Genomic DNA, 14,630 nt, shown 5'->3' on the forward strand with positions numbered 1-14,630 from the left:
CTGCTCTTCAGCAGATCTTGAAGTATTTGATTGCTAGCATATTGATATAAAATCCAGCTGTGGGCTAGAGACCAGAAAGCATGCATTGCTGTTGTGTTTTGAGTTTGTAGTAAGTTAGAGGCAAGAAGGAATAAACAAATCAGGGCTGGGAAAAGAGATGTCATGGTATACTTGCTTTCTGATTGTCACATTCCCATGCATTCATTCCCTGATGTCTATGTCCCACTCCATAATTATATATCCTCTGTTAGAAAACTTCCAAATATTGGCTATAACTGAACTTAGAGTGAAACTTATTGATATTCAAGAACTTTTTTCTTGTTTTGTTCTGAAATTGCACTAGTGTCACTTTGGGGATGCTGTAGATGAGACTATTGGACCAGAGAGACTGAAATAAGCCAATGTGGCATGTTCTGAAGTTTGTAAACATAGATTCCAAACTTTTAACTGTACTTAGAGTAAGTTCTACCTGAGTATGGATAATGCCAAATGAAATTAATTTTTCTAGACAGTTTGATGATTTCTTAAACATACTTGAATTGCCTGTTTCTTTTAGGGTCATTTGCAAAAGCATCCAAAATGGGCTAAAATATTGTTTTCAAATGTATTTAAGTGTAATGTGTGTAGGGAGGAGGTGAGTGGGGGGAGAGAGGGAGGGGAGTTCCATAGGGATCTCCAAATCTTGCTTGATACATTTTTGTTACCAGACCAATAAGAATGATAACTTTTAACTTTTTGACTTTTAACTTTCCATTTCAATAAATAATTTCTTCTGCTTGATATGTGGCTAAACCACTTGGACAATAAAGTGTGTATTAGTTGACTAAACATAAATTTGAGTACATGGATTCAGAAATTCATTCTTTTCTATTACAGATGAACCTCTAGTCTTGCTTTGAAAAAGCCATTTTGTGTAACTATTGACTGAATAATTTCCTAATACATTTGTTGGGACGATCACTGAGAGTATGCCACTTGAGCGACCCTTTTCTTGACCAAATACTGGTGATTAGAGAAGAGAGTTCTTTTTCCCCCCTTGATCATTATGAACATTGGCTTTTCACCCCTGAAGTAAAAATGTTGAAAGCTGAGTCTTCAGGTGAACGAACCACTCTGAGAAGTGCCTCTCCTCACAGGAATGCATATAGAACTGAGTTCCAGGCACTGAAAAGTACCTTTGACAAACCCAAGTCAGATGGGGAACAAAAAGCAAAGGAAGGGGAGGGCTCCCAGCAGAGCAGGGGGAGGAAATATGGCTCCAATGTCAACAGAATTAAAAACCTGTTTATGCAGATGGGTATGGAACCCAATGAGAATGCTGCAGTCATTGCCAAAACCAGGGGGAAAGGTGGACCTTCATCCCCTCAGAGAAGAATGAAGCCCAAAGAATTTCTGGAGAAAACAGATGGCTCCGTTGTTAAATTGGAGTCCTCTGTATCTGAACGAATTAGTAGATTTGACACAATGTACGATGGCCCTTCATATTCTAAGTTCACAGAGACCCGAAAGATGTTTGAGAGAAGTGTGCATGAGTCAGGGCAAAACAACCGCTATTCCCCAAAGAAAGAAAAAGCTGGGGGGAGTGAACCACAGGATGAGTGGGGTGGTTCCAAGTCCAACAGAGGCAGTACTGATTCCTTGGACAGCCTTAGCTCCCGGACCGAGGCTGTCTCCCCAACGGTGAGTCAACTGAGTGCAGTATTTGAGAACACTGAGTCCCCTAGTGCCATCATTTCTGAGAAGGCTGCAAACAATGAATACTCAGTGACTGGGCATTATCCTCTGAATTTACCATCTGTCACCGTTACAAATCTTGACACCTTTGGCCACCTTAAGGATTCTAATTCTTGGTCTCCACCGAACAAACAAGGGGTTGATACAGAGGATGCTCAGAAGAGTAATACAACTCCAGTACCAGAAGTGGCTCCTAAAAGTACCTCTCTAGCTTCGTTACCTAGTGAAGAGATACAGCAGAGCCAGGAAGCCGAGGACTCCATATCTAACCAGGAGACTCCGGACAGAATTGACAAAGATATTCCTGAAGAGCCTTGTGCTGAAAATAAGGCAATGCCAAAGTCTGATATCCTTTCACCCCAAAACCAACCTTTAGGAGAGGCTGAAGCTAATTCTGTTGGAAGTGAGGCAGCAAAGCAACAGAGGAAAGAACTTGCAGGTGGTGATTTCACCTCTCCTGATGCTTCTGCATCCAGTTGTGGAAAAGAAGTACCTGAAGACTCAAATAATTTTGAGAGTTCCCATGTGTATATGCATAGTGACTATAATGTGTATAGGGTGAGATCCAGGTATAATTCAGACTGGGGAGAGACAGGCACTGAGCAGGATGAGGAGGAAGATAGTGATGAGAACAATTACTATCAGCCTGATATGGAATACTCGGAAATCGTTGGATTGCCAGAAGAAGAAGAAATCCCAGCAAATCGGAAAATTAAGTTTAGTAGTGCTCCAATTAAGGTAAGTTTGTTTTCTAAGTTTTTTAGTGTTGTGGCCTAACTATGTAGAATAGATGTGACAACTACTAGAAGTTTTTTGTAAGGAATTCAATAGTGTGGATGTGTACACCTGTTGGCAGGTGATTTTAAAAGTTTCGGTTTGGAGAAAGATCACATTTCTTAATGTGCTTTGTAGTGGCATAAACTAGTATTGAGTGATATGAAAGTTGAAGTTTGTGAGGTACATTCCACTGGATTGGAGTATGAACAATAGAAGCACTGAAAATCAGGAGTGTCAGTTTGAAACAGAACTGCTTTAACAAGTGTCACTTAATGTTCCCTCTAAATAATAACCTGAATCTACGCACCGTAAGATATGAGGTATAAGGTACATTGGGTGAGTTATGGTAACCTTGAAATCTCTTTATTTACTTGCTTAAAAATATCTGAGTTATTACTTACTTAAGTGTAAGTGGATTGTGAAGAATGTTGGAACTTTTTTTCATTGCTGCGTAGTAGTGAAAATTTGATTTATGGAAGTATATTAGTTGACTGAAATACTTTCATTGAAAAGCTATGACTATAAACAGATTTGATTTCAGAATTTGTTGTATAGCTTTAAAGTGAAATTTTGTGAAAGAAAGCAAAATTGATTTGCCATTCATGGATTTAGTTTTACCTCTTAAAAACTGGATAAATGCAAGTTGAATTCAAAAGCTGTATTCTAATGACTTCACTTTGTTAATATTTGGTATAAGAGAACAGCACAAAGTACATCAGCAGTGGGTATTGGAACATTATAACATTATTAGTGGATAATGGCAGTAGGGGCAGGAGGTGGTCGGTTGAGTATCAGAATCCTCTGGAGTGCTTATTCAAAGTGTGCTTGCCCACCAGCTCAGTTCTCAGATTCTGGCATGCTCTCCTTGGGGAATCTGTGGGGTGGTGTGTAGGGGGAGTGTTATGGTGGCAAATGTGTAGTTTGAAATCACTTTTTAGGGGCTCCTAGCTTACATCCTGTGTATATATGATAGATTTGGAGTTTGATGTCATATGTTTAAAAAATTTCTCCTGAAAATCTAGAATCACTGTTATTTCTCTTTATGAACTTCCATATATAGCCATAAGATATAGAATTTACATAGAAATACCCACAGAGAAGTCTGATTGCTTTAGTTATGAAATGCTATTTTGAAATAAAGTCATATTTTATTAAAGTATTTTCAGCTGTTGGGAGGCAAATTTTCATTTTAATAGTGTAAGGCATTAAGTTCTGGATCAGAATGGATCATGTCTACTTAAACTGTTTGAAATAAACTTGAATCGTGAATCTAGTTTGAAAGTAAGCTAAGTAGGGTGCTTATCCACCTGCCAGTGTTCTTTTCTTTCCTTCCCATTCCCCACTCTCCTTCCACTTTTAGGCACTGTCCTCAAAGGCATCCTTCCCTAAAGTCTGTCCAGTGAGCACCCAAATTTCACCATTCATGCCCCCTTTGAACATGGCCTTTATACCCTTTAGGAAGAAAGCAACAGGATTAAATCATTTCACACTGGGCAAAGCAGGAATAACTGAAATAAACTCTTCAAGGAGTTTGTTAAAGCCAGCAACTGACTTTTTAATAGGGGGATAGCAGTTTATGAACCATTTATTAAGTAGAACATTAGCCACTCAACTCTCTGGGATGCTCACTTTGTATTTGAGTCCTGTGCTGCACAAAACATAACTGCATGATGGTAAATTTTAATTGACTTTAAAGGATTTATCATTGAAATATGTCTGTTCATATCTGGGAAGAAGCCAGCTTTTTGGGTACGATATTTTGAAAGTCAAGTGCTTTTTGCTGCTTTTGCTCATAATAGTGTTTTACCTCTTAATTTTCATGTAATAAATAGATTGGATTTCTGAATAGATGGAATGAAAATAGATTACGTGCATTTAGGTTTAATACATTTCATGAAGAACTTAGATCAAGCTTATGAAGCAAACATAACACCCTGTGTTTTATCAGGCAGTTAACAGGACTAGTTGGAGTGGATTAAGTTTGCAAACAGAAAAGTCATTATTAGCCCTTTTGTAATGAATGAGACAATTACTCTTTCTTGTTTCCGTTGTTGTTTGACATACAAGTAGATTCACTTGGAAATTTTGAAAACTGCTTTCTGTTGGTGATGGTGGTGGCATTTGGTTATTCTCCAATTAAGATTTTTTTTTTTTTTTTTTTGCCTCCGAGGGTGGTAATACTTAATTAAATTTAACAAGTATTTTGGGAAGGCTTATCATATGTGATCTTTCATGCTGCTAGCTGCAGAAGACAGAAAAATCTATAAGGTTAGCCCTTTGCTCTGTGACCTTATAGAGGCAATTCTTAAACACAGTATATTTAAAACCCATATAAGCCAGTGTACAAAACTGTGTAAAAATGTCTAATGTCTGGTGTGTTCTTTAGCAATACATGGATATATTAAATGTGCAGAGTGAAAGGAATTTGATAGATTATTTGGAACAGAGTACATTCAGCTACCCCTGTGTGTGTTTCCTTATTCTTTTCATAAAGCTTTATGGAATGGGAAATTAGGATTTCTAAACAAAATCTTTTCCTTTGAAATTTAAACATACATTGGAAGCAACAGGGTACACATATTCTTCATAGAAATGATTTTTGAAACTTTTATGTTCTTTTCTTGATATTTTATTCCTTACTCAGTAAAATCGTCCCAACATCTTTAGTGTTTTTTTAGTTCTTATTTATGATCTTTGCATGTGTGAATTGTCCTCGGTGTCTAGTTCACTTCTTTTAAAGATATTACCATAATATGTCTTAAATCTGGACCTAGAAAAAGAAAATAACAGCTGATCTTTCCTGGGTAGCATAGTCCCAGTACTTGTTAATGACTTAAAAATAGTCAGATGATATTGTTGGCCAGCAGTTAGTATAACATCCCTCTGTTTCACGGGCACAGTTGTTTCTTATCGGATAAGTTGATGTCATGGAATATTCAAATGGGATTAATAATAGAAAATGTAAAATCCTCCTTCAAGATGTGGACGGGAAGGTGTTATGAATCGAATTAGTTTGAGATGTGGAATTATGCTTTCGTTTTCAGGAATTTCTCAGAGACAAGGGATTGAATTAAAGTAAATGTGTCTAGAGGAATCAAGCATAGACAGAGTGACATTTGTCATTATTTTTTCTTTTACTCCAGAATAGTTACTGAGCCCCTCATAGGTGCCAGGAACAATGGGATGTACTGTAGGCGACTAGAGCCTTCCAGTTAGGAGTCCCTGCTAGGTGGGAGGAGTGTAACCCATGAACAAGGCTTTTCAGGCTCATCTCAATTCTGCTCTTGGATGACCCTTCTGAGGTCACTGTAGCCTCATGAAGGAAGTCATAACCCTTTCACTGTTACTGATAGTCTTTAGATTGGTATTCTTGAAATATAGCGTTTTCTGAAAAAGTAGATTTTCTTTACTTCCAGCAAGGAGGAGAGTGCAGAGTTAATGTTGCTGTGCGTTGTGCTGTACTGGAGTGTTTTCTTAAACTATACAGAGCTTTAGAGACCTAGAGTTTAAAGGAGGACCCACAAGCAAAGCAAGGCTTCTTTAAACCTGCACGATAGCTGTCAAATATGGATCTCTTTGTATTCTCTCCCACTTTTGGGGCTCCCAGTCTCTTCCTGGTATGTGCAGTCTTTTGTTTAAGATGGTATTCTGAGCATAGTTTTTCTGAGATCCAACTTTTTATCTTTGTGGAGGCTTCTTTTTCTTACAGTTTTGTCAGTGCTTCTTAAATTTTAATATGCATATGAATCACTTGGGGGATCTTGTTAAAATGCAGATTCTGTTTCAGTAGGTGTTCTGTGGGAAATTACCTTCATGCAAAGGTTAGCCTCCAAATACAGTACCAGTAAAGCAATCAGAGGTTATTGAATAGAAGCATTCAGCACTCAAATTACAATGCTTGAATCTCTCAATTTATCAAATAAATTTAATGCACAAATCCAGAAACAAGAACAAAACCATGGAGTGAGTTAGTTAACACACTTAGATAAGGTGCAAAGTTGGTAGGACTCTACTGCTTGCTTCCTGGCTACATAGTGTTCACTCCCCTGTCTCTCTTTCCCATTCGTCTTTTCTATTGGTGGTGTGGTTATGAGGACCAGAGTTAATATTTGGGCCAAGATTACACTGATTAATGATGTGGTTCCAGAATGGGACCATACTGAGTATCCTTAGTGGATGGCTTGATATGGAGGTGACATCCATCCAAAATAGAAGGCATAATGTCAGTTCAGACATGGCATCATGGTGAATTAGTCTTTTTATCCCTTACTATTAGTAAACTCTTTTTATCCCCATAGTATATTTTTTTTTTACAAATTTTTTTTAGTTACAAATGGACACAGTATTTTTTATTTTGTTTATTTTTATGTGATGCTGAGGATCAAACCCAGTGCCTCACATGTGATAAGCAATCGCTTTACCACTGAACCACGACCCTAGCCCTCCCATAGTATTTTATTCTATTTTTGCAATGTCATTTGGGTTACTAACTTACCTATTTCTAATATATATATATATATATTGAATTCTGCCTTCACCTCACCAGCTTCCATTCTCAGGTATCTATACTTAACCAAGCCTGTGAGTGTTGTCTTTTCCTCATAAGCTGTAAGCTTGCTTACCATCATTTAAATTGATCACTCCATATGAGTTTCATTTATTGCATTTGTTTCTGTTTTTCTTTTTTCCTTTTATTATTATTTTTTTTTCTGAACCCAGGGCCTTGCATATGTACTATATAAGTGCTTTACCTCTGAGCTACACCTCCAGGCCCCATTTGTTTTCTTGACAGAATTTAATATCCTCAAGTAATAAAGCAAACTCATGGAACAGTAGGTCTGGAGTGGGGCCTGAGATTCTGCATTTCTAACAACCTCTTAAGTGGTACTGATGCTGTTGGTCAACAGGCCCCTTTTTGGACCAAGAGTTTGAAGCACAGTCTTCTGGCTTCTGAAAGGATTGGTTTGGTTTAAAGAAAGACTTTTTTCCCTTTATAGCAAATTATTTTAGAGGTTTGCTGGCATTTATAGTAGGAAGATTTGAAGTTTCTTTGCTTTTCCACATCATTAAGTATCTTCTTTCTAAACTTTCTCACAAATGAGACTAGTTGTTAGATTCAAGGGGTTTTGTAAGATGCCAGATTTTGGGGGAAATAACTTTCTATTATATTCATACATTGTTTACCTTATTAACCCAATTACATGCTCATCAGGAGTGATTTGATTTTAATCTTATTTGCATTAACTTTTATTCTACCATCTTGCTTTATCACTAAAAAGGAAAAGAAGTTTAGGCATTTGTAGAAAAATACAGTTAGATATAGGATAAATTGGGTAAAATGAAACAAACATTGTGCTATTAAACTCTGAAAATAATTTGTTGGTTTTGGCGCCATTATCTAATTGACTTGCTATTCTTTCTTATTTTTCTGTGCTTTTTCACTTTGGACCTATTTTATATTGTTCTTTTGATTATATTGCTTATATTTTACAGTTCTCATTTTGAAAAAAGAAGAAAAATGTTCAAGTTAATCTTTAGTTTTCTCCCTGGTCACTTTTGGTTCCAATCTCTTTACTTTGGTGACACAGAAATTTAGAGTTGAAAAATACTTAAAGGTAATCTAATGTAATTTCCCAGTCACTTTGGGAAGCCCTTCAATAGCATATTGCTGACAGATGATCTTTTAGCTTATGCTTGAATAATTCTACTTATGGGAAGTTTATTTCTTTGGAAGGTAAAAGGAAAATTACAAGAAAGGGCAAGCTGGTGTGTGTGTGTGTGTGTGTGTGTGTGTGTACACTTGTTTTTATTTATTAATTTTAATTAGCAATTTTTTATTGAGATAAAATTCAAATAACACAAAAACTCCTTGATTTAAATTGCAAAAGTGGTTTTCAGTATATTTACACTGTTGTACAGTCATTACTATTATCTAATTCTTTTTTAAAAAATATTTTAAAATATTTTAATTTTACACACAATACCTTTATTTATTTATCTTTATATGGTGCTGAGGATTGAACCCAGTGCCTCACCCGGGTGAGGCAAGGGCTCCACCACTGAGCTACAACCCCAGTCCCTATTATCTAATTCTTGAACATTTTAATCATGTTAGTAGTCTCTCCCAATTCTTCTTCTTCCATCTTCTGGCAAACAGTAGTCTACTTCTTGTCTCTATGGATTTGCTTCTTCTAGATATTTCATATAAATGGAACCAGGAACATACTCTTTTAAAGGAATGTAGGAGACACAATGAGTATGACTTGGGATATGTTAAATTTAAGAATCTCACCATAGGAAAGTCTAGGCAGCAAGGACAAAAGAGTTTTTGCAATGATGACATGGTCTAAAAATTAAATGGCAGGATGTGGGAACAACAAATGTTGTCTACCTTTTAATGGAAGTTCATAGAAAGAAGACATGAAGCTGAGGAGGCAGAAGAATCCAAGAAGGAAGGAGGAGATATGTAACTGAGGAAGAAAAGGTTTATGTGGCAATGAGGATGATTGAAACAGCTCCCTTGCTTGGGACGCTGCATTTCTATTACCGTAGTCTAAAACATAGCGTGGAGTGTTTGATTTGGCACAGAGTTTCTTTAAAGGCAAAAATTATGTTAATACTGATTTTCATCTTTACATTGGTCTTTTCTGGGAAGAAGGAATCCTTATTATTTTTTAGTGATCTGATATTTATTTCTCTCCAATTGCTGTGTGTTACTGCTTTTGGTATTACTTTACATTGATTGGAATTATTTATGGGAAAACTTTAATCTTTATTTAAAAAAATTTTCTTGTTCCTTAAATATGTCAATTTAGATTTCATATGCCCATTTGCTATTATCTCTACTGTAGTCATCTATGAAGATGAGTGATTTGAGGCAGGTATTTATGTAGTTTATTTTATATTGTTTGCTGAAGTACAGTATCTGTTTTACTATTAAATATTAACTAGGCATAATAAAAGTAACACCAAGAGTTACTTGATATTCTGTGAACTTGGACAGATCTGCCTCTTGAGACCTTTGATTTGTTGTTATTTAGACTCTTTTACTTGTCATTTATCTAAGATCCCTTCTTAGCTTAGTATTATGTAATTCTCTGATTACATATTTGTACTAAACCGTAGTCATGATTGTAGTATACCATAATCATATTTGTACTAGAACATAATCATAAATATTTGTGCCTTTATTTCAAAGGAAAAAAAAACATCTTTTGGATATCTTTTGTTGAAATATTAAAATGAAAAATTTATGTAAAATTGCTTTTAAGATTGTTACTTATGCTATAGATTATATTAAAATCATAAAATAGTTAAAGTTTTAAATCCATGGGAGAACCTATTTATGGAGTGGATTTTTAAAGCAGCTTAACTTTTGAAAGTATGGGTTGAACTGTATATTCAAACATCCTACTGAGGAACCTAAGAATAAAGAAAGAAATGTTTTGTAATATAGTTGCTGACATATTAATTGCTTCGCTCACTTTTGTTCTGGAAATAGCTTCATAATACAGTTCAACATGATTGAAATATTGATAATTTTTTGCACAATTGCTAAATTTTCAGCCTAATTTCCTATTTCTTTCTTACACACCTGTCCTTACAAAGAAGACCCTGAAATAGCCAGAGTAGAGAGATACTTGGAAATTTTATAGTGTTGAAGGAGGAGAGTTTTGTTCTTTGCTTCTTTAATCTATTTCATTGGGATTGTAAGTCTTTGTAGAGTTAAGACTATTTCTCATGTATTTATGGATGCTGATGATCTCCACATATTTATGGATGATGATAAACAGTTTTAAATCAAACTGCTGACAGTATCTCCCCAATTTTTAAGTTGGATAATGAGTTTTATACTGGGGAATGTGAATCTTACAAATTATTTTCTATGCCAGTTGAAATGGTAGGCTACAATGGGATCTACGGTTGGTAAGGGTCAAGAAGGTAAACAGATCTTGGTCTTGGGGGTTTCTCTCCATTCTCCAGGAATGGCCAGGTGAGAGATTTCCAGAGTAGGAATTTTGGGTTTGTCTCTTGATACCTTTGGACTAGCATGGCCCTTAAGAAACTGAGTGACTTTGCTTTAAGTCTGTTACTATATAGTGAGGTGTACTTTTTCTTTTAGCCATGTTAGATTTTTCCTCCCCAAATACCCTTTTACTTTTACTCCTCTTTGAAAAATGTGCACAAGCAGAACTTTATGAAAGTATATTCATATCAGAAAATTTATGTCTAATCCTGAATGTAAGAATTAAAAAGAACTCAAAATCAGAGGTCCATTTTTAGGCATTTGAAGACTTCCTTCCACTGTAGTGGACTTCAATAGAGGAAATGGAAAAATAAGTTTTTTGGTTAGTTTTAAAGAATAACTTTTTAAAAGATCCATATAAATATACATGTATATTTATAATGTATTATTAAAAATACAATATAAAAATGTATTTGTAATATCAGGGATTGAACCCGGGTGTGCATAAGTCACATTCCCAGCCCTTTTTATTTTTTGTTTTGAGACAGGGTCTTGCTAAGTTACTGATGCCGGTCTTAAATTTGAAATCTTCCTACCTCAGCCTCTTGAGTTGCTGGGATTACAGGCATGAGCCACCATGCCCAGTATGTCAATGTTATATTGATGGGTTCTTTTTTTTTTTTTTTTTTTTTTTTTTTTTTTAATTTTAAGGGTTTTTTTTTTTTTTTTGGTTGTTGCTAGACATTTTATTTATTTATTTATTTATTTATTTATTTATTTATTTATTTATTTTATTTTATTTTTTTTTATGCTGAGGATCGGATCCAGTGCCTCACACATGCTAGGCAATCACTCTATCCCTGAGCCACAACTCTAGCCCTTGATGGGTTCTTTAAATACTTGTTTCAGATAAAATGGATGTATAAAATTATTTCATAAAGGAAATAAAGACATAAATTTACATTTTTCATTATTCAACTGATAGATATGGTCCCTATCTGTCTGTCTATTTGTTTATTTCCTTCAAACACTACCCCCCCCCCCCCCCCCCGCGCGCCCGGGGGGAAAGTCAAAGCTGATTGTAGGAAAAAAATGTTGTTGGGCATCTCCTGGGGATACCAACATTGATTCACAAATATTAAAACATCTTTTTGTTTATTTTTATCTTTTAAAACCCTGATGTTAGCCAGGTACTATGGTGTATGTCTGTAATCCCAGCTGTTTAAAAGACTGTGGTAGGAGGATCACAAGTTTGAGGCCAGCCTCAGCAACTTAGTGACATACTGCCTAAAAATAAAAAAGGGCTGTGAATGTAGATTAGAGGTAGAGTGCCCCTGGGTTCAATCTTCAATATCATAAAAATAAATGAATGAATAAAAAAAAACCTAAACTGATTGTAGGATGTTTGAATTATCTTTTTATCTATCAATACATAAAATGTGTTTATTTTGTAGAACTTTATTCAGTAGGTACAGTAATAAAGTGTGGTAATTTAAATTGTATATCCATCATTATATAATATGCTGTGCTAAAAGCATCTATTTTCTCTTAGAAATTATAAGATTGATGGCTGAGGCTGTCCCTCAGTGGCAGTGTACTTGCCTGGCATGTGTGAGGCACTGGGTTCCTCCTTAGCACCACATATAAATAAATTAAAAAATGTCCATTGACAACTAAATAAATATTTAAAAAAAGGAAATTGTAAGATTGAGCATTAAGCCCCTAAACAAACACATAAACAAGTCTTATGAAAAGTGAAGGCCGGACCAGAAATTAAAATCTGTGAAGTATTAGGGAAAGCTAAATAATGATAATTGTCTGAGTTCATTTTTCATTATTCTAACAGAATGCTTGAGACTGAGTCTTTCATAAAGGAATAGTTATTTAGTTCATGATTCTTTCTGGAGGCTGGGAAATCCAAGGGCATGTGTTGGCATCTGGCAAGGGAGTCACAGCATGGCAGAAGGTGAAAGGGCAGGCAAATACTTGCTAAAGGGCAAAGCACAAGGTGTGCTCTAGTTTTTTTTCCTTTTTGGGGAACTGGGGTTTGAACCACTCCATCACTGAGCTGTATCCTCAGCCATTTTTATTTTATTTTGTGACAGCCTGGGCAACTTAGCCTCCTAAGTAGTTGGGATCACAGGCATAGGCCACTATGCCTGGCTAAGGTACACCCTTGGCATTATAATATCATGTTCTCTGCACTACCAGTGATCCCACTTTTAAAGGTTCTACCTGCCAGAGCTATCATATTGGGAATAAAGGTTCTGCATATTACAGACCATAGCAATGATGTACATCAGGTCTTTACTGCCTTTTATAATGCTAAATTAGTGTTTAAAGGGAATTAACCCTATATATTTTTTGGGGGGGATGAGGTGGTTAACATCTAGAATTATCTATGATTATTCAGAATTAATTTCTTATTCATTTATTTTTACAGTACTGCGGATTGAACCCAGTGGTACTCTACCACTGAGCTACATTCCCAGACATTTTTATTCTCATTTTGAGACAGGATCCTGCTAAGTTGCTGAGGCTAGCCTCAAACTTAGAACCCCTTGCTTCAGCCTTCCAAGTAGCTGGTGTTACAGGCATGTGCCAGCAGGCCTGGTTTAGGATCCCTTTCTAGAAATAAAATTATTAGCTAAAACATTTAAAGCCCTTGATGCATACTGTCTGAATTATTATGCAGAAAGATTGCAATAGTTTAAAATTAGCATTGCATTGAAATAGTTTCCCCATGGTCCTTGCACCAGCACTTAATATTATTTTAGATGCTTTATAGGTTTTCATTTATTAGGTGAATATGTCTCTTATAATTTCTACACATTTCATTGACTTATTGGTGAGACTGAAAGTATTTATGTGTTTAAAGCTCTTTTTTCCCCCCCGCTTTGCAGTGTTAGAGATTGAACTTGGGGTCTCTCTTGTATTAGGAAAGCGTACCAGCACTGCATGATATCCCAGACCACCTATAGGCTTTTTTTGGATATGAGTTCTGAGTGTTTTTTTTTTTTTTTTTGGTTAATGATTGTTAGTAAGGACTATATCAAAACTATTGATAATAATATAAAGTTAAAGCAATACACATATCCAGTAATAGGGGAATTGTTTTCTAAGGTTATTTCAAGATGAGGAGTATTTTATAATAAATGGACATAGTGTTAATATGCATTTGTATTCCATTTTAATTTTTATTTATGTGTATTTACCCCTGGAACAAAAATTTGAAAACCTGTACATCAAAGTGTTAACTCAGGTATTTTCTGGGTGGACAGAATGAAGGTGATGTTTAAAAAATTGTTAATTCTTTTCTAGATTTACTAAATTTTCTTTTTCTTTAAGTATTTTTTTTTTTTTTTTTTTTTAGTTATAGATGGACACAATATCTTTATTCATTTTTATATGGTGCTGAGGAACGAACCCAGTGCCTCACACGTGCGAGGCAGGCACTCTACCACTAAGCTAGAGACCTAGCCCAATTTATTAAATTTTTTATAAGGAGTATGTGTTAATTCTTTAATCACATATAAAATGGTGGTGGGGAGTGCAACTGGAACCATCAGATGACAATTTAAGGAAACTAACGAAAGTACTTTTTTTTTTTAATGCTGCCCAAAATTCTGTTTTCTTTAGGGGACAAGTCACTGAAAAATATTTTGATTGAAAAATATAATTTTTTTAACACTAAAGAAGGCATTAGTTTAAGAAAAGGGTCCACTGTTTTTTTTGTTTTGTTTTGAATATTTTAGATGGACACAGTACCTTTTTTCTATTCACTTATTTTTATGTGGTGCTGAGGATTGAACCCTGTGCCTCACAAGTGCTAGGCAAGCACTCTATCACTGAGCTACAACCTGAGTCTGAAAAGGATATAATTTTGACAGTTGAATTCATTAAGTGCAGATTTTTAAGCCCTCATTAACATTGATCCTATGTTTGTGGCTAAGGTTATAAATCTTATGAGAGGGGGAAGACCTTATAATTTATTTAAAATTATGACTATAACATTTCCATAGCTCTTAGATATTTTCCTTGAGTTCAGTCATAGTGTACGTAAAACCTTAATGTGTTACTTAAAATATGCCTTTGAAAACTAGTTATACTAGATTTGAAGTGAAACATAATTTAATGGGTAGTCATATAATAA

The 14,630-nt window shown here is 35.3% G+C and overlaps 1 protein-coding gene across 7 annotated transcripts in view; it reads left to right on the top strand.

Annotated features, from left to right (window-relative positions):
* Positions 1 to 1,077: 1,077 nt before the first annotated feature.
* Ppp1r9a (protein phosphatase 1 regulatory subunit 9A) overlaps positions 1,078 to 14,630 on the top strand; it is a 287,136-nt gene continuing 273,583 nt past the window's right edge. For all 7 annotated transcript variants that reach the window (XM_076861314.1, XM_076861323.1, XM_076861332.1 and 4 more), the window contains exon 1: positions 1,078 to 2,472. In XM_076861314.1, the coding sequence (XP_076717429.1) occupies positions 1,078 to 2,472 (1,395 nt within the window). The remainder of the gene's footprint in view (positions 2,473 to 14,630) is intronic.

This window comes from Callospermophilus lateralis, chromosome 1 (assembly GCF_048772815.1).
Source record: "Callospermophilus lateralis isolate mCalLat2 chromosome 1, mCalLat2.hap1, whole genome shotgun sequence".
NCBI lineage: Eukaryota > Metazoa > Chordata > Mammalia > Rodentia > Sciuridae > Callospermophilus > Callospermophilus lateralis.